Source organism: Neomonachus schauinslandi, chromosome 3 (assembly GCF_002201575.2).
Source record: "Neomonachus schauinslandi chromosome 3, ASM220157v2, whole genome shotgun sequence".
Lineage (NCBI taxonomy): Eukaryota > Metazoa > Chordata > Mammalia > Carnivora > Phocidae > Neomonachus > Neomonachus schauinslandi.
The window spans coordinates 61,409,532-61,434,059 of record NC_058405.1 but is presented as its reverse complement, the minus strand read 5'-3'; the positions used below and the strand labels follow the sequence as shown (position 1 = coordinate 61,434,059).

At 45.5% G+C, this 24,528-nt stretch overlaps 1 protein-coding gene across 1 annotated transcript in view; it reads left to right on the top strand.

Annotated features, from left to right (window-relative positions):
* Nucleotides 1-741: 741 nt before the first annotated feature.
* Nucleotides 742-24,528, top strand: part of ATP7B (ATPase copper transporting beta) — a 52,424-nt gene continuing 28,637 nt past the window's right edge. Inside the window, 4 exon segments of the mRNA XM_021678318.2 lie at nt 742-957; nt 11,183-12,425; nt 18,678-18,935; nt 21,061-21,224. Coding sequence (XP_021533993.2) covers nt 742-957; nt 11,183-12,425; nt 18,678-18,935; nt 21,061-21,224 — 1,881 coding nt within the window.

The following is a 24,528-nucleotide window of genomic DNA, read 5'->3' as shown; positions in this document are numbered from 1 at the left end:
GTCCTGCTCCGTATAAAAAGTGGATGAGCCTTGGTATCCAGTGAGGTTTTGCAGTCAGTCCTTACTGAAGTCAAGCCAAGTTGGCCCGAGGGAAAACAAAGCTGCAGGAAACATGGAACTCTCTTACACCTTCTTGAAAATGCAAGTCATGTTGCCTAGGAAATACTTCTCTCCCCTAGTGTGCTGCACACGCCAGCACTGCAGCCATGGAAGAGACAGCCGGAGTTATTCCAAGAAAGCTCTGGAAGTTTGATAATAAGAGGAAGCGTCATTTCTCCCCTCCGTCAGGGCTGGGGTTCTGGGAGTGCACATGGCCGAGAGGAAACCGTGCTCAGCTTTGGGAGGTGATTCCGTGCCGGGCTCCTGCACACGCTGGCTGGTGTCCTGGCCGGGCTGGGTGAGGGCACGCATGGGGCCGTGTGCAGAGACTCCCAGTGCCTGATGCGGTGTGATGAGTGAGAGGGTGCCAGTTGGCTGGAAGGATGTAGGTAAACAAGAGCAAATATCTACAGCGGTGCAGCCTGCCCGAGCTCCGAAGCTGGCTGCTGGACTTGGCTGGGAGCCTCTCAGCGGACTGGCTCCGGAGCAGAGGGGAATCCGCAGGACGGATCACAGAAGGTGCCTCCCCCTGCTAGTTAGGAGGACACTTTTAAAGCATTTCCTTCTCACATGACCAGGTGGCGTGGTGAGGGTGAACTGCTTGCTCGAATGGTGGGTAAAGGTGTGACCGTGGACACAGCGATGGAGGAAGCTGGGGGTGAGACGCCCAGGAGCCCTGAGCCGTCCTTCCTGGCGACCCTGGGTGACCCACAGGTCACCCTGGTGTCCGTCCACAAGCGGTGGTCCTTCAGGAGGAACGCTGGGGCCAGGGGCTCCACCAGGCCAGTGACTTCGGAGGAGGAAGGAGAGTTTTCCCAGAAGGTTTTGAATGGAACACGGGGAATCCGTTCCAATCAGGTCAGTGCAGTTGCAGAAGGGCTAAAAAGCGGAGGGGGACTTGGACCCGGCTTACAGATGGAGGCTTCTCCCAGGTCCAGTGAGCAGAGCAGTGAGGGATCAGGGAAGCCGGTCTCGGGGAGGGAGCTGGAGGCAAGGTGGATCTCCAGAGACAAAAGTCCATCATGGTAACTCCCGGCTTTGGTTGCTTATTTTAATTAGGATATTTTGTAAGCCCCCGTGGAGCAAAAGTTTTCCAAAAGGCAACTCAGACAAAAATGGATTTTCCCCTCTTCTTCCTTTTTTTTTTAAATGTGTACCTTATTTTGTTAATGTCCACATTTCGACTAAAGAAATATTTTGAGCAGGTTGCTGCAAAACGAAGCTGCTTTTCTTAAGCAAATGAAAGTTTTGTTAACCCAAAGGTCAGGTCATGTTCAAAAGTAGGGCAGTGTAACGTTTTGTAAAAATGGTGCCTTCCTGTAGCTTTTCCAGGTGGGACTGCTGGTTTGTGTGGGGTTTTTTTAGTGACGAAGGCAGATGGACAGAAATACTAGTTAGATACAAAGGAAAGTTTTCATGAGTCTCTTGCTCCTTTAAGAGCTATTTTTGTTTCTTCTGGTTTTTATTGTTTACAAAGTCCCAAAGCTAAAGGAAATTTTGTGAAAAGAGGTTTTTGAAATGTACTCTGCAAAAGATTTACACCTGTTGAAGGAGATTTATGAAACATATTTATGCAGTATATGGTCAGCTTTTATATTGTTTAGCTGAGTGTCTAAGAGAGCAAAATATTAAATTTGGAGGGGGGGCAAACGCCTGCTATTTCTTTAAAATGTTCAGACGACTGCTTTACAAAATCCAGCCTGTGTCTATTTGAAGGTGAAATATTCTAATTTTTAACGGCTAGTACTGATCTCGTGTGACTAGGGGAGCAACCTGAACCTGGCTGGGGGAGCCCTTTGGAAAGGAGGGTCCATGTAGAGGCCGGGGTAGAGGCTGTGGTCCTGAGGGTCTGGTGCAGATCTGTGCTCTTCCGATGCCGGGCTGGGGGTCGTGGCAGGTGAGTCTCGGTCTCCTCCAGCTTCACATTCCCCACTGCAAAGTGGAATAAATAAGTCCCACCTCCTGGGATTGTGAAAGCACTTTGTGGAGTACTATAGAAACACAACACGGTATTGTTTCTGCCAGAATTAACTATATTCAGTAGAATTCCCAACTCAAGATGTGTTTGGTGCTCTCTGAATGCCTGGTAGAACTGTATCAGCCAGTTAATCTGTCTGAGCAGAGTTCCAACTATTTCTTTCTAAAGCTCTGATTGTAAAAGTAACATGTGCTCATTATGGGGCACAGGGGAATCGAGAAAAGTATTAGGAAGAAAATGTAAGCAACCATATGCCCCAGCCATATATATGTACATGTATCTGTTTATTTACAGATATAGGAGCAGGTGGTACATGGTATTATACACCTTATATTTTATACTTAATGTTTTGTGAACATACACCCACACACATGTGATATATGTACATCTCTATGTCATCAGGTTTAATTGCAGTCCCACTTTTAAAATTAGGATTATTTTTAGAAAGAATTTAAATTAGTTATTCTCAAATGGGGGAAATTTGTAGTAGCTGGTTTAGGATGATAAGAACCAAGCTAAAAGTCATTTACTCATTTACATGAGTACTTGTTTATTGCCAACAATGTGTTGACCCAAAATCTGTGATAAATCAAACTTTGGATCTACTTGAGAGTTAAGTTATTTCATACTTGGTATGTCTTTTTGATGATAGCCATTCTAACAGGCCTGAGGTGATACCTGGTTGTGCTTTGATTTGCATATCTCTGGTGATTAGCAGTGCTGAGCCCCTTCACATGTACCTGTTGGCCATCTGTATATTTTCTTCAGAGAAGTGTCTATTCGTTTCCTCTTCCCATTTTTTAATCATGTGTGTGTGTGTGTGTGTGTATAAATATAAATATATGTGTGTATATATATATACACACACACACACATATATATATATTGCTGTTGAGTCGTAGGAATTCTTTATGTATTTTGGATATTAACCCCTTATCAGATTTGTGGTTTGCAAATATTTTTTCCCATTCCATGGGTTGGCTTTTCATTTTGTTGATGGTTTCTTTTGCTGTGCAGAAACTGTAGTTTGATGTGGTCCCACTTGTTTATTTTTGCTTTTGTTGCTTGTGCTTTAAGTGTCATATCCAAAAAATCATTGCCAGGACCCACGTCAAGGAGCTTTTCCCCCTGTGTTTTCTTCTAGAGTTGTATGGTTTTCAGTCTTCTATTTAAGTCTTTAATCCATTAGGGTTAATTTTCGTGAATAGTACAAGATACGGGTCCATTTTCATTCTTTTCCATGTGACTATCCAATTTCTCCGGCACCATTTATTTATTTATTTTTAAAGATTTTATTTATTTATTTATTTGAGAGAGAGAATGAGAGAGAGAGAGAGCACATGAGAGGGGGGAGAGTCAGAGGGAGAAGCAGACTCCCCGCCGAGCAGGGAGTCCGATGCGGGACTCGATCCCGGGACTCCAGGATCATGACCCGAGCCGAAGGCAGTCGCTTAACCAACTGAGCCACCCAGGCGCCCCCTCTCTGGCACCATTTATTGAAGAGACTATCTTTTTTCTCCATTGAGTATTGGCTCTTTTGTCAAAATTACTTGACCATACATTATTTTTTTAAAACGTCTATCAACCACCTCCATTTCATTTTCTGAGGATTATTTTTAGTGTCTAGTTCCTATTGTGCGTTACAGGGTAGTATACGCCATAAACACGTGTTTATACCTAAGTCTTTCAAAGGAATATATTTGTTTTATGTTGAGCTGATCATACCTATAATTCTAGGCAAAAACTTACATTCGTTAGGCAGTATAGGATACAGTTGTGTGTGATAAAACACATGCTGTGTTATTTCACCAAATCTGACTGCCATATGGAATATATCAATAATAATAATTAGCAAAAATAATCCCAAGTTCATTGACTTCTGTCATAACAGTTATCTGAATTACTAGCGTTGGTGTGACATTTCTTCCAGCCTGTGGTACTCTTGCACATATTTAATATAAGGTCTTTTACATCATGATCTTATAATTCTGGCAAATGACATAAGGGAATGGTGACCTTATGATTCTGACTTACACTGTTTCATTCAAATGTAAAAACATATTTGAAGATACTGACAGTTGCTTGATAGTGACAGGCCTGTTGTATAAAATTTCTTTGATGGGAGGGGCTTGGCATACAGGATTATCAGAGAAGATTCTGAAGCAGAAAAAATGCTGTTGGTTTGATAAAAGTCTGATGGAATAGTTGTTGCGATAGACATAAGTTAAAAGCCACGAAATTCTCTGAAACGGTTAATAGTAAAGCTGTTTGGAACGAGATTGCAAACAAGTTTTCTGAGGTAATAACTGTGAAGTGCTTCTTGGAGAGGTCTTAGAGTTTGTGAATTTCTAAATTTTATTTTGCCGTATGTAGAAAACAACATGCCTTGTGTGTATATACTGAGACTCGTTAATTTAACTTTATTCACTTTTTATCCCAAGCAAATAATGGATTTACTGCATCCAGTGTCTCAGGAAGAGTTCATACTTTTCCTTGCTGTGGTCAAGAGAAGGAAACAGGCAATGCATTTGTTCAGAATTTCCCAGAAAGTACACAGTCAACACCAGAGCTGGGGTGGCCTCGGAGGGCAGAGATTGGGTGTCGCACACACAGCCGAGGCCCATAGTTGGCCTTCATCAGTGTTTGAGTTAATGCCTGAGTTTTGGTTAGTTTGTTTTTTTCAGTAAATAAAATTTAAATAAGAGTGGCTGGAAGCTCTTTCTGGACCTTGGTGAAACATCATGAAAAAAACTGTTTGAAGGGGTTGGAGTGGGGGTTGGGGGGATATGTACACTAGTTTTAATGATTAGTTTTCCTTATCAGTTAAATGGTGGAAATAGTTAAGTTCCCCGCTTACCTCCTTGGGCCACTTTTGAGGACCAAATGAGTCATGTTTGCCTTCCTAGTCATTCATTTTCAAACATTTTTGATGTTAGCTTTTTAAATCCTTTTAGCTTTCAGGCCTTCCTGAAAAACTGTAGGGTGGGCTTTCTTACTACCCCATTTTACCCGCAGCTAAGAAAACTGAGGCTGGGGTTTGCTCCGACATGGCTGGAATTCATACCCAAGGCTGTCAGACATATGCTCAGTAAATTCACAGCAAGTAAGGTGGACAGATATTTAAACAAATACGGGAAAATAGTTTTAGAGTATAAAGCCATGCACAAATATACCATCAGGGCATCACTGCTGTTGTCTTTATCACAATGATTAATATTGTTGTTGATGTTGTGTGGTTTAACATGATATTCTTTGCCTTAGATAAACTGAAAAAACACATTTGTTTTCTGGTATAAAAGTGACACTTGTTTGTTTTTTTAATTTAAATGTTCATAACTGGAAAACATACAGATAGTCTCACCCGTAGGTAATCTCAATTTTATGTATTAATACATGAGTAAATACTCCTGTAAATGTGTATACATACAGGTTTAACAATGAGACATGGACCCTTCCTCAGGGGTTTTAGAGACTGGTGCCCATCTGCCTGGAGTGTTTCATGTGGGATCTTTTCTTGAGTCAAACAGTCTTTTCTGACCCTCCCTCCCTTATGAACCTCTGATATCCAGAGATTTCTCAGATAAGAATAGGGCCTGTCTGGGGCGCCTTGGTGGCTCAGTCGTTAAGCGTCTGCCTTCGGCTCAGGTCATGATCCCAGGGTCCTGGGATCGAGCCCCGCATCGGGCTCTCTGCTCGGCGGGAAGCCTGCTTCTCCCTCTCCCACTCCCTCTGCTTGTGTTCCCTCTCTTGCTGTGTCTCTCTCTGTCAAATGAATAAATAAAATCTTTAAAAAAAAAAAAAAAGAAAGAATAGGGCCTCGCAGTGACTCATTCACACTGTATTCAGGAGGATATAGAAAGTTCCAGAACCACTGCCACCTCTTCTTGTGTCCTGCCTCGTAAATGTTGTTGCCTTGAATGTATTTGCAGTTAGAAATATTGGCGAAACCAGAGTGAGTACTGATATTCTGAAGTCCCAGAGACAGCTAGAGGTGACCTACTAAGGTCTGAAGGAAGGCTAGGCTCAGACTCAGTCAAGCCGCCGGGCTCAGTGTTCCTGGCTGCTCCTCAGCCTCCTTACTGTGCTCACTCCCTTAGCTGTTAGCTTCTTTGTTACGTGGCAAGTGAGATGTGGCTCTTTTTCTGTGTTTTCCGCGTTTTGCTTTTTTGCGTTTTGCTTTTTCCGCATTGTAGTCTCTTCCTGTAATTAGCATGGCTAAAAGGAAAATGTAAACTTAAACATTGTTTTTAAAAAAAATAGCCTGCTGGACTTTTGAGCTGGACTTAAATCCCAGCTGTTATTTAAATTGATTTGTGACCTTTGATGAGTCTGAGACTGTTTCAACAGTAAAATGGTGATAAGAATACTTATTTGTAGAATTATCTTGAGCATTAGGGATATAAAGTGCCATCCTCATAAAATAACACTGAGAATCATTAACTATTTGCTCTTCCTGGATCTGCATACATATGAAAACAGCAGGATGTCTCTGTTTTTTGAATTCCATTAAAGTTGAGGTGCCCAGAGTTGTATGGGGCGCAAGTTAGACACTGGAAGGGTTATGTGCTTATAGAACATTTCTGCCTCTTGAATTGTTAAGGGTATTACACAGCCTTCGAAGTGAAAGAAGTCTCAAGGGTAAGTTGGGCCAGGGGTATCCTTAAGGAAGTTGGGGATCCCAGTGGAGCGAAGAGATCTCAAAAGTGGCTAGTGTGTCCTTGCATCATGCATGTGGTAGGTTGCTTTTGGATTTGTGGTCACAGACATTTTCTACAAGGCATGTCATTTCTGGGCTTTTCAGTTTCGGTCTGGCTCTGAAACCTTTCGTCCAAACATGGCACCCCATTTCCAGTTTCTTCTTTATACCAGACTGACCTATCTGCAGATCTTACTTTCCTTTCCTAGCTCCACCTTAGTGAATCAACCCTTTATATCCCTTTACCCATCTTTTCTTTTATAAGCCCTGGACTCACAGCAAATTCCATGTGGCCTGAGTATGTAAAGAGTAGCAAAGAATTGAAATTCATGTTTGGATTCCCCTCTGTGGAAATCCCCCCTCTTCCTGTGTTGCCAGTCCCTTCTAATCCGGATGCCCACCATACTAATAGTTTGTTAAAAATTTAAAACCTAGCAGAAGTTCTTCCCCAACCTGTTGGGCTTGCCAAAGAAGTCCCAGACATCTGTCCTCAAGAAGTATATAGTTTAGTGAGGATTAGGCAGCACTGGGGTTCCCTAAGGTTTCCCCTGGACACGGTTTGTTCCCTGGACCCCCTCTCCACTGTCCATGATTGCTTGATGAGCCCTTAAACCTCAACGTGTTTGTTTGTTTGTTTTTCGAATTCATTAGAGTTTTCCCCCCCAAAGATCCTCTTAATTGAAGAATGGAATTAAAAGCACACATACACGCCATGTGTGTACACTTAAAAACTATTCAGATACCCAGCAACTGTTACAAGGTTGCTTCTAAACCAACAGAAACTCTAGTGTTTCATAAAGTTGTGTTACGTGCAAAAAAGCTTTATCTTTCGTAACTACTTGTCTTTAGAAACCTGCCTGTCTAGAAGAGGGACCTCTGAGTATTGTTTGCTACAAACAAGTAGCTTCCAACGCTTCTGCAAACCTTTTTGGCAGGAGCATAGAATCCATAATCCTGGGATTAAGAGCTAGCATTGTGGTTTGGGGTTTGGGGAGTTTTAGCTAGACCTACCTAGGACCAAGCAAAATAAGTTGGATAGTAAATCATTAGGGGTTTGTTTTTCCAACAGACGAGGTGATTGAGGGTTATGTTTTGTTTTAAGGAGGCAATTCTGTTTATTAAGACATATTAAAGTGAGCATCCGTGAATATCTTAGTTTTTCTTTCATCTTTTTCAGTTAAACAAGTATTTAATACCAGTCACAATCCAGTCATTGTTCTAGATCTTTATACTCGTGTTGTTTTAATTTTTAAACTAATTATTTTTTAGAATTTGGTAATGCATGTACATTATACATTAGGTTATACACTGAAAAATAACTCTTCCTTCAGCCCCTTCTTGCCTCAGCCCTGGATCCTCCTCAAACTCTGTACCAGTTTCTTACGTATTCTCCCAGAGATAGTCCATGCATATGCAACCAGCTACGTGTATAATATTCTTTTTCTCACAAATAGTGCTGGCAAGCTATGATAGACTTACTTTGGTGGCCCTCCCAATGAACTACGCGTCCTTGTATTTAAGCCCTTCTGTAATTCCCTCCCATATTGGCTGTGCTTGGCCATGTGACTGGCTTTGGCCAATGGTGAATTAGTGAGTGTGATGCAAGTAGAGGCTTGGTAAGTGCTTGCACATTGGGACTTGTTCTCTGGGAATGCTCACTATTGTGACACTGCTGCTCAGAACCCAGAAACCAGCAGCTGTGAGGTACCCAACCTAGCCATGTGGAGAGGCTTCACGGAGGAGAACTGAGGTCCCTGCGCGTGGCAGCCAGACAGTAGCCAGCCTCAACTGGCCAGCCATGTGAGGGGCAGACCATCTTCTTGGAAGTAGAACCTCCAGCCCCATTGACACCACTCCAGAGGATGCTCTGAGGAGCAGAGACCAGCTTTCCCTGCTGAGCCCTGCCCACATTGAAACAATGTGAGCTGTCGTTCTGAGGCACCAGATTTGGTTTGTCTTGCAGCAAAAGATAACAGAAACTCTGTATTCACTATGTATTCTGTGACCTGCTTTTTTTCACTGAATGATATATTTGATAATCCACCTATTTCAGTATATACAGAGTTACCTCATTCCTTTTTTAAGAGCTGGATACTATTCCTTTGTATAGCTGTGTAGTAATTGAATTAATCAACCTCGGGTGCCTGGGTGGCTCAGTTGGTTAGGCGACTGCCTTCGGCTCAGGTCATGATCCTGGAGTCCCTGGATCGAGTCCCGCATCGGGCTCCCTGCTCGGCGGGGAGCCTGCTTCTCCCTCTGACCCTCCCCCCTCTCATGTGCTCTCTCTCATTCTCTCTCAGATAAATAAATAAAATCTTTAAAAAAAAAAAAAGAATTAATCAACCTCTTATTGATGGCTATTTAATGTTTCCAGTTCTTTGCAGTCTTTAATATCTTCGCTGCATGCTTGCTTTTATACATGAACAAATATATCTATTGAGTAAATTCTTAGAGATGGAGTTGCTGGGTCAAAGAATATTTGGCTTCGTCATTTTCATATGCATTGCCAAGTTGCCCTCATGAGAGGTTACCCCCCAACCAGCTCTAAGGCATGAGCGGACGGTGCTGGCCCCAGTGGTACCACAATGCTGTTGAAATGTCACATTTCTGCCTTGCTATTGTTTTTGCATATATTGAAAAGGCATTTGCATTTCCTTTTTGATGGACTGCCTTTTTTCTGTTGGATTGTTGGCCTTTTTCTTCTTAGAAGGAGCTCTTTGTATTTTAAGGAAATTAGCTCTTGCTTAATCCGAAGCAAATCTTTTCTCCCCCTTCGTTTCTCATTTATCTCTTTCCTTGGTTAAGAGCAGTGTTTTCTGCTAATTGTGGTTAGATTTATCAGTCTTCTATAGCTTTTGGATTTTCCTGTTTTTCTGTTTCTTTTTTCATATTTAGACTTTCCCCTGCCTGAGATTATAATGGGTATTTTCCTGTGTTTTCTTATTGTATTATTACTGTTTTGCTTTTTACATCTTCATCTCTGAGCTACCTGAAATATCTCTTGATAAATAGGTTTCAAATTCTATTTTTCCCAGTTGTCCATTAAAACTGTTGTGCCATGTCATCCTTATATACTGCATTTCCATATTTATACCACAGGTAATCTCAGTATATTTATTTAATGCAATAAACTCTTGAGTTGCTATCCCATAAATTACTTATTTTCTCTTTTCTCTACTATTTAGGAAATACTATAGTGAATATTTTTTAAAAACAACTCTTTATAATTATTAATCCCAGACTAGTTTAGGATTTCTTTTGTGGATGTACAAATGAACATTTATAGTCTGCTTTGAAAATTATTTAAACTTCCATTTTGTTAAGCTGCTCAAAAGCTGAAGTTGGAAAGATAGGTGTTTTATGCACAGGGATACAGAGATCAATCCATGTAATTGAGATTCATCCGGAGATATAGGTAAGATTGTGAAGGCACAGAGTGACATGCTTTTTGATCATGTACCATACAGAAAGGCCTGTTCCTGAATTTGAGAAGCATGTAATAGGACTGGTATAAAAACCGTATCTAATCAGGAGTGTGAGAAGGCTGGGACCCTGCGAAAAAAAGATTTGGTTTTGCAAATGGAATGGCTGAAGCCAGGTCATTATGGGAAGAAAGAAGTCAGGAAATTATGCTTGTGTTACGGTACATTAAGGAAATGCATCCATTTAATTCAGGGAAGCCCTTGTGATTTATAGGTAACGACTATAACTGTCCCAGGCCCCCAAGGGGACAGTGCCACTCAGTGGAGGCAGAACTGAGAAGTTCCTCCAGCCTTCCCCCTCCTGCCCCTCTAGGTCCAGCCACTCGTGCTCATTTCCCCTGGCTCACGGAGCATACTTCCAGACCTGTTATCACAGGCCTGTGGTCTGACCCCACAGGGCCGGGGAGGTCTGCATTTGGAACACATGCCCTCTGGTTGTTAAATTTAACCCCTGCTAAGAGAATGAGATGGACACCCCTGGAAAGAGAGACAGAATTAAGGTGCTGCCCAATCTACATATGTGTGTTGCAGCAGGATCCAAGCTCTGCAGGGAGATTTCAGGGATCAGCCCCAGGTGGGCCTGCCACGCTCGTTCTGTGCACGTGAGTGGTATCACGCTCTCTTCATTCCCTAGAGAAACCTGCCCGTCTTCTAGGTAAGAAAACACATCTTGCCAAGGTGGACAGTTGATGTCTAGGTTCAGAGTCACGGAACGTTCGAGCTAAAAGAAACCCATCGAACCATTTCATTTGGTCAGTCATGTTTTTACAGCTTTCTTTCCCTGCATTTTATGATCTTAAACTCTCGGGCTGGTTTGACACCCATGGCATTGTTTTCCATTTTCTCAGCGCCAGACAAGCTGGGATATTTCAGCAAATATTTAGTTTCAAGGATAAAAAAAAAATATGTTCTTTCTTTTCCCTTTAGATCCTGTCTAAACTTTCTCTGCCCGCTCGTGCCGGGGAGCCAGCAATGAAGCAGAGTTTCGCCTTCGACAATGTTGGCTATGAAGGCGGCCTGGATGGCGTGTGCCCCCCTCAGACGACCAGCAGCACCATCAGCATTTCGGGCATGACTTGCCAGTCGTGTGTAAAGTCTATCGAGGGCAGGATTTCCAGCTTGAAAGGCATCGTGAGCATTAAGGTTTCCCTGGAACAAGGCAGCGCGACCGTGAAGTACGTGCCGTCCATCCTGAGCCTGCCGCAGATTTGCCGGCACATTGAGGACATGGGCTTTGAGGCCAGCATCGCAGAAGGAAAGGCCGCCTCCTGGCCTTCAAGGTCCTCGCCTGGCCTGGAGGCCGTGGTCAAGCTCCGGGTGGAGGGCATGACCTGCCAGTCCTGCGTCAGCTCCATTGAAGGCAGGCTTGGGAAACTGCAAGGGGTAGTGAGGGTCCGAGTGTCCCTCGGCACCCAGGAAGCAGTCATTACCTACCAGCCTTATCTCATCCAGCCCCAGGACCTCAGGGACCATGTCAACGACATGGGCTTTGAAGCTGTCATCAAGAACAGAGTAGCGCCCATAAGCCTGGGACCCATTGATATTGGGCGGTTACAGAGGACCGACCCAAAGACACCTTCGGCTTCTGATAACCAGAATCTCAATAACTCGGAGCCCTCGGGGCACCACGGGAGCCACGTGGTCACCCTGCAACTGAGAGTAGATGGAATGCACTGTAAGTCTTGTGTCCTGAATATTGAAGAAAACATAGGCCCACTCCCTGGGGTTCAAAATATTCAAGTGTCCTTGGAGAACAGAACCGCCCAAGTACAGTACGACCCTTCTCGTATCACTGCAGACGCCCTGCAGAGGGCCATTGAAGCTCTTCCACCTGGGGACTTTAAAGTCTCTCTTCCTGATGGAGCAGCAGGGGGTGGGGCAGGTAGCAGGTCTTCTGACCGTGCGGCCCCCGCCCCCACCCCCGCCCCCGCCCCGAGAACCCAGGAGCCGGGCGTGTGCAGTACGGTGGTGCTCGCCATCGCTGGAATGACCTGTGCGTCCTGTGTCCAGTCCATTGAAGGCCTGGTCTCCCAGAGGGAAGGGGTGCAGCAAATATCAGTCTCTCTGGCTGACGGGACCGGAGTGGTGCTCTATGATCCCTCTGTAATTAACCCAGAAGAACTCCGAGCTGCTGTTGAAGAAATGGGATTTGAGACTTCAGTCCTTTTTGGTATGTAGTTGACCCATGTGAAGCGCACCCTGGGGTCTCCTCCTTTCCTTGTGCTTACGACATAGTGCCTGCAGGGTGGGGTGGGGGGGCCACACTTGCTGCTCACTTGTCAGCAGGGGCGACCAAATTCTGCAGCTTGTGTCAGGGTAGAAGAGAGAGAATTTTCTGGTGTGCAGATTTCGCCTCTCGTGTAGCTGGGACTAAGATGTTAAGTTCTTCGTTTTTTTCTGAAGAGAACTCCGATTCTTTGTTCTTTTTAAAAAAGAGTTCTGTGCGAACACCGGGACCTTCTCTCTCCAAAGGAGCCATCATCATATTCTGAGATTTCTCTGCTGAACAGAACAGTAAAAACAGAACCTTAGTCTTACCAGCTGGAGCCCATTCCAGGGAAAGCGGGAATTAAGGAGGCGATGCAGTGATGGTCGCCCCTGCCCTCCTGCTGGCTGTGGGAAGAAGTGCGCCTTTCTGCCGTGTGCCGGGACCTGTGCGCGGTGGGCTCTCCCGAGAGCCTCTGTAATAGTGTGGCAGGAGCCAGCGAGGGCAGGGGACGGGGACCAGGACGCTGGAGGCAGCTTGGGGTGCTGGGGGAGCCGAGAGCAGCGGCCTGAGTGTGAGGACTCAGGAGGAGGGGAGACAGGCCGGACAGCAGGTGGGCCACTCCGAATGGGCTGCACGTCCAGCTGAGGCTGGACTTTACTGTGGAGGTGAGGGGTGTCAGCGGTGGGTTTTAATCGAGAGGCAGCGCAGGTGAGCTCACACTTGAGCAGGCCTGTCGGTGTCGGTGCAGTGTGGATTGAGGCACAGAGACCGCACAGAGGCGGGATGAGAGACGATGTGGGGCTGGAGAGCAAGAGATGGATTAGAACGACATCCAGGAGGTTGCAGCCAGCAAGCTTGGTCCAGGTGAGGGGTGTGATGGGACGGGCCATGGAGGAAAGGGAGAGCCTGCGGCCAGGCCGAGCTGCGTAGATGCTGGACGACAGCGGAGTATTGGGTTGAATTCCGGGAGAGCGGGGCTGGAAATGCAGATTTGGGTGGTAGGAGCCGTGGGAGATGACAGAAGGCCAGGGAAAGTGAGTGTGACCCGGGATGGGCAGAGGGAAGAACGTGATGGCACTGGTGTGGAAGGAAGGGTGTCTAGAGAAGGAGATTTTCACAGACGAGGATGGCACTCTGGAAGTAAAGGAAGCTGTTTCAAGGAGGGGGCTTACGGGGTCTCAGGCTCCATGTAACTAGGAGGAAGAGGCTCGGGCGAGGGGGTGGCCAGCTGCATGGTTGGGGGGGTGGGCTCAGCCCTCCAGGAGCTCAGCCGAGGAGGGATGGAGAAGGTGATAGATACATAGGGGGTTTGCAGAGAGGCCGAAGATGAGGAGGGAGGGCCGGACACGCGAGGGACAACTGTGTGGGCAGCAGTGTTTCCACGGCTTCGCTCCCAGGACACAGGCCCTGTGCGGCCATGCGAGTTGCAGGCCAGGCCAGGCCGGTAGAGTCCCGTCAGTCTGCGCTGCAGCCAGCCCGGCTCCAAGAAGGGCTTGTGGGCGAAGACCCGAAGCCGCGCTCAGGGCCCGCTGGACTTGGGTTTCCCACGTCCACTTCGCGGTGGCCGCCAAGATAAAGTGTGTCTCCTTGAAAAGTTCGCTCTGTCTTGGTGCTGCCCTGCACACACACCCTTAAAGGGAGTGGGTAAGTCATGTGCAGTGACTTGGCCCCGTTCTGTACTTTGTCTTTTGTACCAAGTTTCAGGAAGGAGTTTTTAAACAAAAATCAATAAGGAAAACACAATGGAACAGTAAATCCTGTACTTAAAAGGTAGGAAATGTAATACAGAGTCATCATCTGCTGTATTTGTATGAGGTTTCAAGTCTTCCAACAGTAGAATCGGGTTGTTGGCAGTAAGAAGAAATTTGCATTGAATTGCATAATCCAGAATAATTGGATTTGACTAAGTAAGTGTAGAAAGAAAAGAGCAGTGCTTTTTATTGGCCAGAATTATGAGAATTATGTGTTTAGCCCAAGAGGTATTCAGTGTACTAGATTTAGCAAATAAAGGTATAGGACACCTAGTTGGATTTGAATTTCAGATAAGCAGTGAATACTGTTTCAGTTTAAGTGTGTCCCATGCAATCTTTGGGACATACTTATTAATATAAGTATATATAAATTATAAAAAATATATAAATTATAAAATAACTTAAGAAGTTATTTGTTGTTTATCTGAAATTCAAATTTGGCTGGGCATTTTGTATTTCACCTGGCCGTCTTTAAAATTTAGGATAAACCATAGTGTGCTGGTGACTATCTTCATAGCCACTTAAATGCTAAAAAGGCATTATTTATATTTGATTGGTCATTCTGGAACGATCAGGAAGAGGAGCTCCTTGAACACAGTCTTCGAACCATGTTGTTTCTCCTTGGACTCAGCAGCACCCAGTGCATAGGAGGTGTTTGTGGGGGGAGTGAAAGAGAAAGAAGAGGCTGTGACAGGTGGGCTCATGGGGTAGCTCAGTGGCAGGGTTGAATCCGGGGAACTACTCAGAGATGGTAGAGAGAGCTGAATCACCAATCACACAGGGAATGGGCAGGAAACCAAGAGATGACTGAGAGCAGAACCTGGTGCCCCAGCAGCAGGGTCCGAGGGAAGAGGGCGCCACGAGAGCCCGGGGGCTGAGGTTGCCTGGTACTAGCTGGCGGCCCTGGAGCTACTTAGAGGCTGTGGCCAGGACCTGGGCTCCCAGTAGATAGAAGGGAAACGCTTCAGGCTTTCCCTCTTAATGTCCTATCGTTTCCCACTGGTTACCTCCCCCGTGCCAAATTTAATCAGAAGCCAGTTAGCAAGGGAACCTGGGAAAAGTGGTTTTGCAGGGTCAGCCCCCTTGACAATAGAGCAGGGAGAGAAAAGGGAACGGTCTGAGAGCACATGGGCAAGTGGCAGGCGTTGAATTTCAGCCAGCTTACTGGGCAACTGAAAATACCTTTAGACCTGGTTTGTGTCTAGAAATCAGCGCTGCGTGTGTGCTCTGGTTTGCATGGTAAGTACTTTTTGAATGAATAAATGAACAGATGAACGGCTTTATGAATATACCGGAGGGAAAGTCCTCTGTTACGTGTAACGTGTTCCCTCACCCTTTCAGTGGGCAGTGTCCCTCTTGGGGCACTGTTCCCTCATCCCAGCGTGTGTTGCGGGGCTTCTGGGTCCCAGGCGCTGTGCTGGCTGCCGTGAGTGCTCAGAGACGGTCCCGGACCTGCCCGCATGTGGTTCACACTCTTAACACGGAAGCACATCAGAGACCCATCATCCAAGGCAGGTTGGAATAAATGTGACAAGGAAAGCGTAGGTAGAGCGCTCTTGAGATTCAGAAGAGGAGAAGTCCAGTGTCTGGACTTGATGATAGAGGTGACTTTGGAGCTGGGCTTGGGTCAGACTTCAGGGTCTCAGCAGGCAGAAAAGGGCAGGACTGCACCAGACAAGATGGAGGAGACCCAACACAGGCCCTGGGCGGGAGTCGTCCCGCTCTGTCTTGGGAGCAGTCTGGCTTGGGTGGAACTTGAGTATAAGTAATGGGAGATAAGGTCAGACAGGCCAGCACCCTGCTGCAAGCCACCATCCTGTGTGTCCTGGATCCTGGAAGAGGCTCGGAAATAGTCTCCCTGCTTCTTGCCTTTCAGCCTTACAGTCTGTTTACTACCCAGCATTCACAGTGTTCCTGTTACTCTGTTGAGACTCCAAAACCTTCCCATCTGTGTTGTGAGAGGGAGTCCTTAGGGTGATCTAGAAACCCCCTCCCTGACTCCCTACCTTTCTAACCCCTTCCCAGTCCTCATAGCAGGCTTGTTCTCACCTCAGGGTCTTGTACTTGCTGTCTCCCGGTTCTAGAGTATGCTTCCCCCAATATCCACATGGTGCATTTCATTTCATATATGCTCTTCTGGACTTTTCCCAAAGCATATATAATTTATATTTAGAAATGCATAGATACATTGTATTTGGTAGATTGCATTATACATGGTGGTTTTGTAATCTCTTTCACCCTGCATCATAACATGCTTAGAGGTCCATCCATATGTCTGCATCACCATGTTCAGCGGCTGCATAGCGTTCTGTTGTATGGATGCACCATAACTCAGTCAGTTTCCGATTGGATTGTTCTCACCTACTTTGTGTGCATATGATTGTAAATAATACTGATGGCGATCTTTGAGGCTACATTTTATGCACATACTTAGTTATTTCCTTATGGTAAATACCTGAAAGCGTTAATTATTGGGTCACAGAATATAAACTTTATTTCATTCCATTACAAATACTTATTGGGCCTCTACTAAGTGCCAGGCAGTTAGAGGTACTGTTTTGATAATATTGTCAAGTAGACTTCCAGAAAGCCAAGTCAATTTACATGCCCACCCATAGTCTTAGCGTAGATGGATAAAGAAAAAGGACTTGTTTGGGTTTTGTTAGTTTATTTTAGCTTTCTTTAACAATCTCCAGAAGCTCAGAATTTAGGTGAGTTAAATTCCAGTGTGGGACAATGGCAATGTGTAAGTTGTAGGTTAGTAAGGGAGTACAGAATTCTCTGTAATAGTACAAATATTGTTAAAATTGTTGACCACAATATTTGGATAGAAAGGCAGGTGAATCCAGGAAACAGGTGATGGACTGGGAAAATAGGGAGGGGTTGAAAAGGTGCAGGAGGGTTGAACAGGTGCAGGGGGGTTGGACAGGTACGGTGCAGATGGATGCGTGCAGGAGATAGAATGTTGAGAGGTTGTGGCCACAAAACAGCTTTTGTGAATTTGAGATCCAAAGGGCAGAGTCATTTTGAACAATGACCAGGTCCAGGAGAGTATACCTGTGCTGGTGGGTGAGCTGTGGTCCCTGCATCAAGAAGGGAGAGAGGTCCTGTGAGGCCAGAGTGGTGGAGGGTTTTCACTGAAGGTACTGAAAGGGTCAGTCAACTGGACCCTTAGAATGAGTGGAAGTAGCTTTTAAGCCACCTTTCAGAAAACGAGCAAAACATTCCAGGATGTGAGATTTATTTAGAAAAACTTGAAAGTCACGGCCTATTCTCAGTACACGTTAATGCCAACTTCTGTCTTCTGCAGCTTGGATTTTCAAATAATGAGAGTTCATTGTTAAATGATAGAATTATCTTTTGTATATACTCTTTTTTTTTTTCTTTTGTATATACTCTTAAAAGTACTTTCTGTCATCAAAATTGTGTGACTTTCTGGAGTGATGGAAACGTCCTAGATCTTGATCTGGATGATTAGTTACAGATGTAGGTATGTATGTGGTGGGCAGAAAAATGGCCCCTGACGATGTCTGCACTCTCATCCCCAGAACTCCTTGGGGAGGGCGGGGGAGGATGATATTTTCAGTTTATGGAGCTGGATATCCAAATGGAAAGAAATTAACCTTAAGTCTCACCTCTTAACTTACACAAAGTTAATTTGCAGTATGTCATAGGCCTGATATGGAAGTTTATGAAAGTAACAGCTCCTAGAAGGAAACTGTATGAATATTTTTAGTGTTTAGGCAGACAGATCTGCTACTGGAGCACAAAACATACTAACCATTAAAGCTAGTTTAGTTGGTTGGTAAGTTGGGCCTCGTTACCATTCAGGACTTGTTCTGTCAGAAGAGCCACCACGAGCTGAGGGTGCAGGTACAGAACACAGCCCGGAACAGGTGCGGGCACCTGACAAGGACTCGTGTCCAGAGCACATCCAGGACACAGGCAAACAATAGGGAAAGGCAGACAACTCAGTGAAGGGGTTTGGGGTCCACTGGATTCTTTGGGGGGAACAGACCTCTGCTAAGGAGAATGTGATACTTAAAAGGTACAGATCCTGGGGGTGAAGAGACCTGGTTTAGAAGCTAGCTTCATTACTTACTACCTGAGGGGTTTGGGGCACATTTTTAAATTTCTTTAACCCATTTCTCTATCTGTACAAGATATTGTACAGCTATTTTAAAGGAGGTCATCCATGTGCTTAGTGGAGGGCCTGGTGAGTTCTTGTTGTCATCGTCTAATTAGAGCACTCATCCAGCTGGAACATTCCATTCTTGAGTATTGGCATCTTTTCATATGTCTGTGATTGTGTGCCTCTCTCTGGTGGGAGGGGGGCAGTGATGGAAACCAACCCCCATGGAGCTTCTTCAGGAGCTTTCATTTGCTTCCGTCAGGCTTGAACCTCCTGTTCTAAAAAAAAGTTATTCTTCTAATCTGAATGATTTCTTATGTTTTATTCTAGAAAACTGTTACAGCAACCATGTTGGAAACCACAGTGCAGGAAATTCCTCAGCGCACCCCACAGCTGGCGTACCTGTGTCTGTGCAGGAAGAGGCTCCCCATGCTGGGGGCCTCCCTAAAAACCACAGCCCTGGCTCCTCGTCCAAGTCCCCGCAAGCCTCTACCACAGCAGCACCTCAGAAGTGCTTTTTACAGATCACAGGCATGACCTGTGCATCCTGTGTGTCCAACATAGAGAGAAACCTGCAGAAAGAAGCAGGTAAGGGGGGGGCGCCTGGGTGGCTCAGTCGTTAAGTGTCTGCCTCCGGCTCAGGTCATGATCTCAGGGTCCTGGAATCGAGCCCCGCATCGGGCTCCCTGCTCGGCGGGAAGCCTGCTTCTCCCTTTCCCACTCCACCTGCTTGCGTTCCCTCTTGCGCTGTCTCTCTCTGTCAAATAAATAAATAAAATCTTAAAAAAAAAAAAAAGCAGGTAAGAGGCCTGCCCCCACATTAGACTTGGGGAGGCTGTGCCCGTGTTAGGCTGGGGAGGCTGCGTGTGCAGGCTGTCAGACGCTGCGGGCAGCAGGATGAGCATCGTGCTCTCCCTTCACAGTCCCCACTGACTCAGTTTATCAGCAGCCCTGATCATCTGGCAGCAAGTTCGTTGTATGATAGCAGAGAAGTCTGTCTGATGTTCTTGGGCGCTTGGCATTGTGTTCTTTTGGAAGTGTTTAGCTTGTTTAAGATAGAATAGAATGTATCTCTGAGTGAGTTAGTGATGGGAAGTGCAATGTAAAGGTCCTGGCACATTCCATGGGTAGCTTTCTCAGTTAGCTTGTCCCGGTGGTCATCTCTGTTTTCCCCTCCAGCCCCAGCCATCGGCCTCACACTGTCGCATGAGTACATAGCCTGCAGTTTGTGGAGAAGTGGCAGTTTTGAACATCCCATCCTTTGCTCCTGTAAATCACAGAGTGTTGTAGAAGGGCCACAGTGTTGTCCTCTAAACTGCATTTCCAATACTGTCTCTTAAACCTGGAAGTGCAGCAATAATCCCGTCCTAGTGTTTTGTTTGGAAAATATCTTAACCCTGACTCCAGCAGAGTCACTTTCTCTCTCTCCATGTATCTCTCTGCTCAGACTCCTTGGCCTTCACAGTCAGCCCTAAAGTAGGGTGACATGTTTCCAGCCTCTGGTTCCCTATGCTGTATGTGTCCTGGAGCTCTAGAACGACTGTTTGCAAATTGAGGCGTGCTTGTCATCCATGGGCTGGCTGCTCATAAAATATCCTATATCTCATGGTGCCTGTGCTTCTTTTCCTGACTTGACTCCCCCATTTTTATCCATCATGGCATCCTTTCTAAAGCACATGTCTTTCTTTTATGTGAATGAGTCATGTTTCCCCCTCAAACTCACACAGTAGTGTTAGCAAGGTACAGATCTCACTGGACTTACAGTAGCGTTATGTCCCAATAAACCCATCATACGCTGAAAATATCCTAAGTCGAAAATACATTTAATCCACCTAACCTAGGGCACATCATAGCTTGGCCGAACCGACCTGACGCGGGTCAGAATGTGTGTCAGTTGTTCCCACAGCTGATGGGAGCCGAGGCGCTCAGCCACTGCCCGGCATGTCCAAAGAAGGCTGTACAGCCTAGCGCTAGCCCCAGGAAAGGTCCAAATCCACAGTTTGAAGTGCAGTTTCTGCTGAACGTGGATCACCTTTGCACCATCATAGAGTCGAAAAGTTGTAAGCCAGACTGTTACATGTCGGAGATGGTCTGCAGCCTGGGATTTCTCTTCCACTTCTGAAAGGGCTTAGAGAGAGAAAAAGAGGAAGGAAAAGTACCTTTGAAAGAATTTTTTTTCTGTGTGTGAAAAGTGTCTGAAGAAAAAAGTCCACCACTGATGGAACAGTAGTTGCGAGCTGCAGACTGTATCCCTTGCGGTGAGGTGTGTGTGCCCTCGGCACCCTCGGCATCTTCTGGAGCCCGACTCAGTAACGCCCGGCCAGCAGCACAGACACTGTGTGGGAGCGGGGTGCATCTGCAGAACCCCAGACCCACTCCAGACCGACTGAACCAGAATCTGGAGTTTAACAGGGTCCTCAGGTGGTTCGTGTGCCCATCAAAATGGGAGAAGCATTGTTCTAGAACACTGGTTCTCACACTTGGCTGGTGCATTAAAGTCGCCTGGCACCCACCCTGAGGGCTTCTGATTTAACTGGTTTGAGTTTAGGGCCGGGCCTGGTGATCGCCAGGTGATCCTAGTGTGCAGTCGGGTTTGAGGACTCCTCTTCTAGAGGCTTCTGGGGCAGATGTGTTTCTTTGTTATAGGTTATGTTGACTTTGTCATCTCAGAGGCCTTGCCTGGAGTGTTATAACTGTGGCCCGATGGTTCCAGGTATTCTCTCAGTGCTGGTTGCCCTGATGGCCGGGAAGGCAGAGGTTAAGTATAACCCAGAAGTCATCCAGCCGCTGGAGATAGCTCGGCTCATCCAGGACTTGGGCTTTGAGGCGGCGGTAATGGAAGACTACACAGGCTCAGATGGCGACCTCGAGCTGATGGTAAGTGCGGCCGGCGGCTGGGCAGGAGCTGGGGGCGGGAGCTGGGCCCACAGGGCTGTAGGCCTCCGACGGGGGCCAGGAAACTTCTCCCGTTTTACACGTATCCTGTGTGTTGTTGGGGTTTTTTTTGTTGTGTTTTCCTTCGAAGCCAACGACGACGACCTGTTCATTTTGTGAGGGAATGTCAGGCCTGTCACAGTCATAGGGCTGCACCCCACTGGGCGCAGCCACGGTGTGAGGAGGAGGGGGGGTGAGTGGGGGGAGTGTAGGAAGAAGAGGCATTTAAATGGCAGCTGTCCAGAGCTTGGATTTGAGGGCGTTGAACCTGAGCACATTCCAGAAAGCCCAGAGGCGTCTCGAGGCCAGAGGGGGTGAGTCAGCGTGGTAGACAGGGCCACTGGTGCTGTCCCAGCCCGACTGCAGGCACAGGGGTGTCTGGGAGCGAGGTGGTGACCAGTGTCCCGTAGCACCCACCCTGCGGTGGCGGCCAAGGCTGGATGCCAGGGTGGTAGGGGAGGTTATTGCTTGCTGTCTGTCCATGTTACCAGCTGTACATGACAGCACGTCATCACAACACTAGGTACTAGACTCGCATTTCCACTGTGCTGTATTCACAAGCACTTCTGCATAAAGCTCTTTTTGTGTAAATAAAGGGAGGCTTAGGACAAGGAATTGAGTGAATGCCGTTGTACCGAGGAGGAAGAGTCTTAACTCCCTTAACCGTGTTTAGTCACTGCTATTATGGTAAGTAAATGTTTGAGTACTAAGGACGCGAGTGGCACTTTGAGCTCTTGATAAGGGGCATTCTTTGTCGAGCAAACCCTTTGCTCTGGATGGGCCTCCCGGTGTGTGGTCAGGCGAAGTGTTCTGCTCTCCGGCTTCCAGCCCGCGGCACCCCTGAGGCCGGAGTGCGGCCCCCGCTGCAGACCCCAGCCCCGATGGGGATGCCTCTGCCAGCTCAGACCACTGTGGAAAATCGAGATCAGGAATGTTATTGGGAAAGGTGAAAACATTGTTTTTTGAATACACATTTTAATCTTTATTTTGCCAATAAGAGAAAAAGATAATAAAGAAATGGGTAAGACAAATGCATAACTAAATTATTACTTCGTTATACGTATATGTATTTGTCTATAGGTCCAAATGACAAAACAATTTATTCATTGAGTTAATGGGTTTAATTGTGTTGAGAAAAGATAGCTTATATATGAAAGATGTATGACATGGTTTTTTTGTTGTTTTTTTTTGTTGTTGTTATTGTTTTTTTTTTTAAAGATTTTATTTATTTATCTGAGACAGAGAGAATGAGAGAGACAGAGAGCACATGAGAGGGGGGAGGGTCAGAGGGAGAAGCGGGCTCCCGCTCCCTGATGCGGGACTCGATCCAGGGACTCCAGGATCATGACCTGAGCCAAAGGCAGTCGCTTAACCAACTGAGCCACCCAGGTGCCCCAATATGACATGGTTTTTGAACTTAATTTATGCAGGTGTGGGATCCCAGTTATGAATAGTTCCTAAAATATATTCTATTTGAATTTTAATCTCCACAAGATATTCTTGCACAGAATTGAACATACAAAGAGTATCGATGACATACTAAGCACTGCAGAACTTTGAACAAAGCAGAGCTAGAATTGTGAAGAGGTTTTATCAGAGTCATATTCGTTGTCTGGGTTCCAATTTTATTAGAGCTGCCTAAAGTATTTTAAATGTTCCAGATTTTTAAGTGTCAGGTTAATATTTGCAAATTACAATACTCTTGCGATGTAATGCTTGTTAAAACCTAAAGGAATTGAATTACAATAGCTATAGTAATATATAATATATTCTTTTTTTTTAATTTAAATTCAATTAACATATAGTGTATCATTAGTTTCAGTGGTAGAGTTCAGTGATTCATCAGTCTTATATAACACCCAGTGCTCATTAAGTCACGAGCCCTCCTGAATGTCCATCACCCAGTTACCCCATCCCCCACCTCTACCCCCTCCCCTCCAGCCACCCTCAGTTTGTTTCCTATGATTAAGAGTCTCTTATGGTTTGTCTCCCTCTCTGATTTCATCTTGTTTTATTTTTCCCTCTCTTCCCCTATGATCCTCTTTTGTTTCTTAAAAAATTCCACATGAGTGAAATCATGTGATAATTGTCTTTCTCTGATTGACTTATTTCACTCAGCGTAATACCCTCTAGTTCCATCCACATCATTGCAAATGGCAAGATTTCATTTTTTTTTTTGATGGCTGAGTAATAATCCATTGTATATATATATATATATACCACATCTTCTTTATCCATTCATCTGTCAGTGGACATCTGGGCTCTTTCCATAGTTTGGCTATTGTGGACATTGCTGCTATAAACGTTGGGGTGCACGTACCCCTTCAGATCACTACATTTGTATCTTTGGGGTAAATACCTAGTAGTGCAATTGCTGGGTTGTATGGTAGCTCTATTTTCAACTTTGAGGAACCTCCATACTGTTTTCCAGAGTGGTTGCACCAGCTTGCATTCCCACCAACAGTGTAGGAGGGTTCCCCTTTCTCCGCATCCTCGCCAACATCTGTCGTTTCCTGACTTGTTAATTTTAGCCATTCTGACTGGTGTGAGGTAGTATCTCATTGAGGTTTTGATTTGGATTTCCCTGATGCCGAGTGATGTTGAGCATTTTATCATGTGTCTGTTGGCCATTTGTATGTCTTCTTTGGAGAAATGTCTCTTCATGTCTTCTGCCCATTTCTTGATTGTACTATTTACCCTTTGGGTGTTGAGTTTGATAAGTTCTTTATAGATTTTGGATACTAGCCTTTTATTTGATATGTCATTTGCAAATCTCTTCTCCCATTCTATTGGTTGTCTTTTGGTTTTGTTGACTTGTTTCCTTTGCTGTGCAAAAACTTTTTATCTTGATGAGGTCCCAATAGTTCATTTTTGCCCTTGCTTCCCTTGCCTTTGTTGATGTGTCTAGGCAGAAATTGCTGCAGCCGAGGTCAAAGAGGTTGCTGCCTGTGTTCTCCTCAAGGATTTTGATGGATTCCTGTCTCACATTTAGGTCTTTCATCCATTTGGAGTCTATTTTTGTGTATGGTGTAAGGAAATGGTCCAGTTTCAATCTTCTGCATGTGGCTGTCCAATTTTCTCAACACCATTTGTTGAAGAGACTGTCTTTTTTCCATTGGATATTTTTTCCTGCTTTTTCGAAGATTAGTTGACCATAGAGTTGAGGGTCCATTTCTGGGCTCTCTGTTCTGTTCCATTGATCTGTGTGTCTGTTTTTGTGCCAGTACCATACTGTCTTGATCATTAC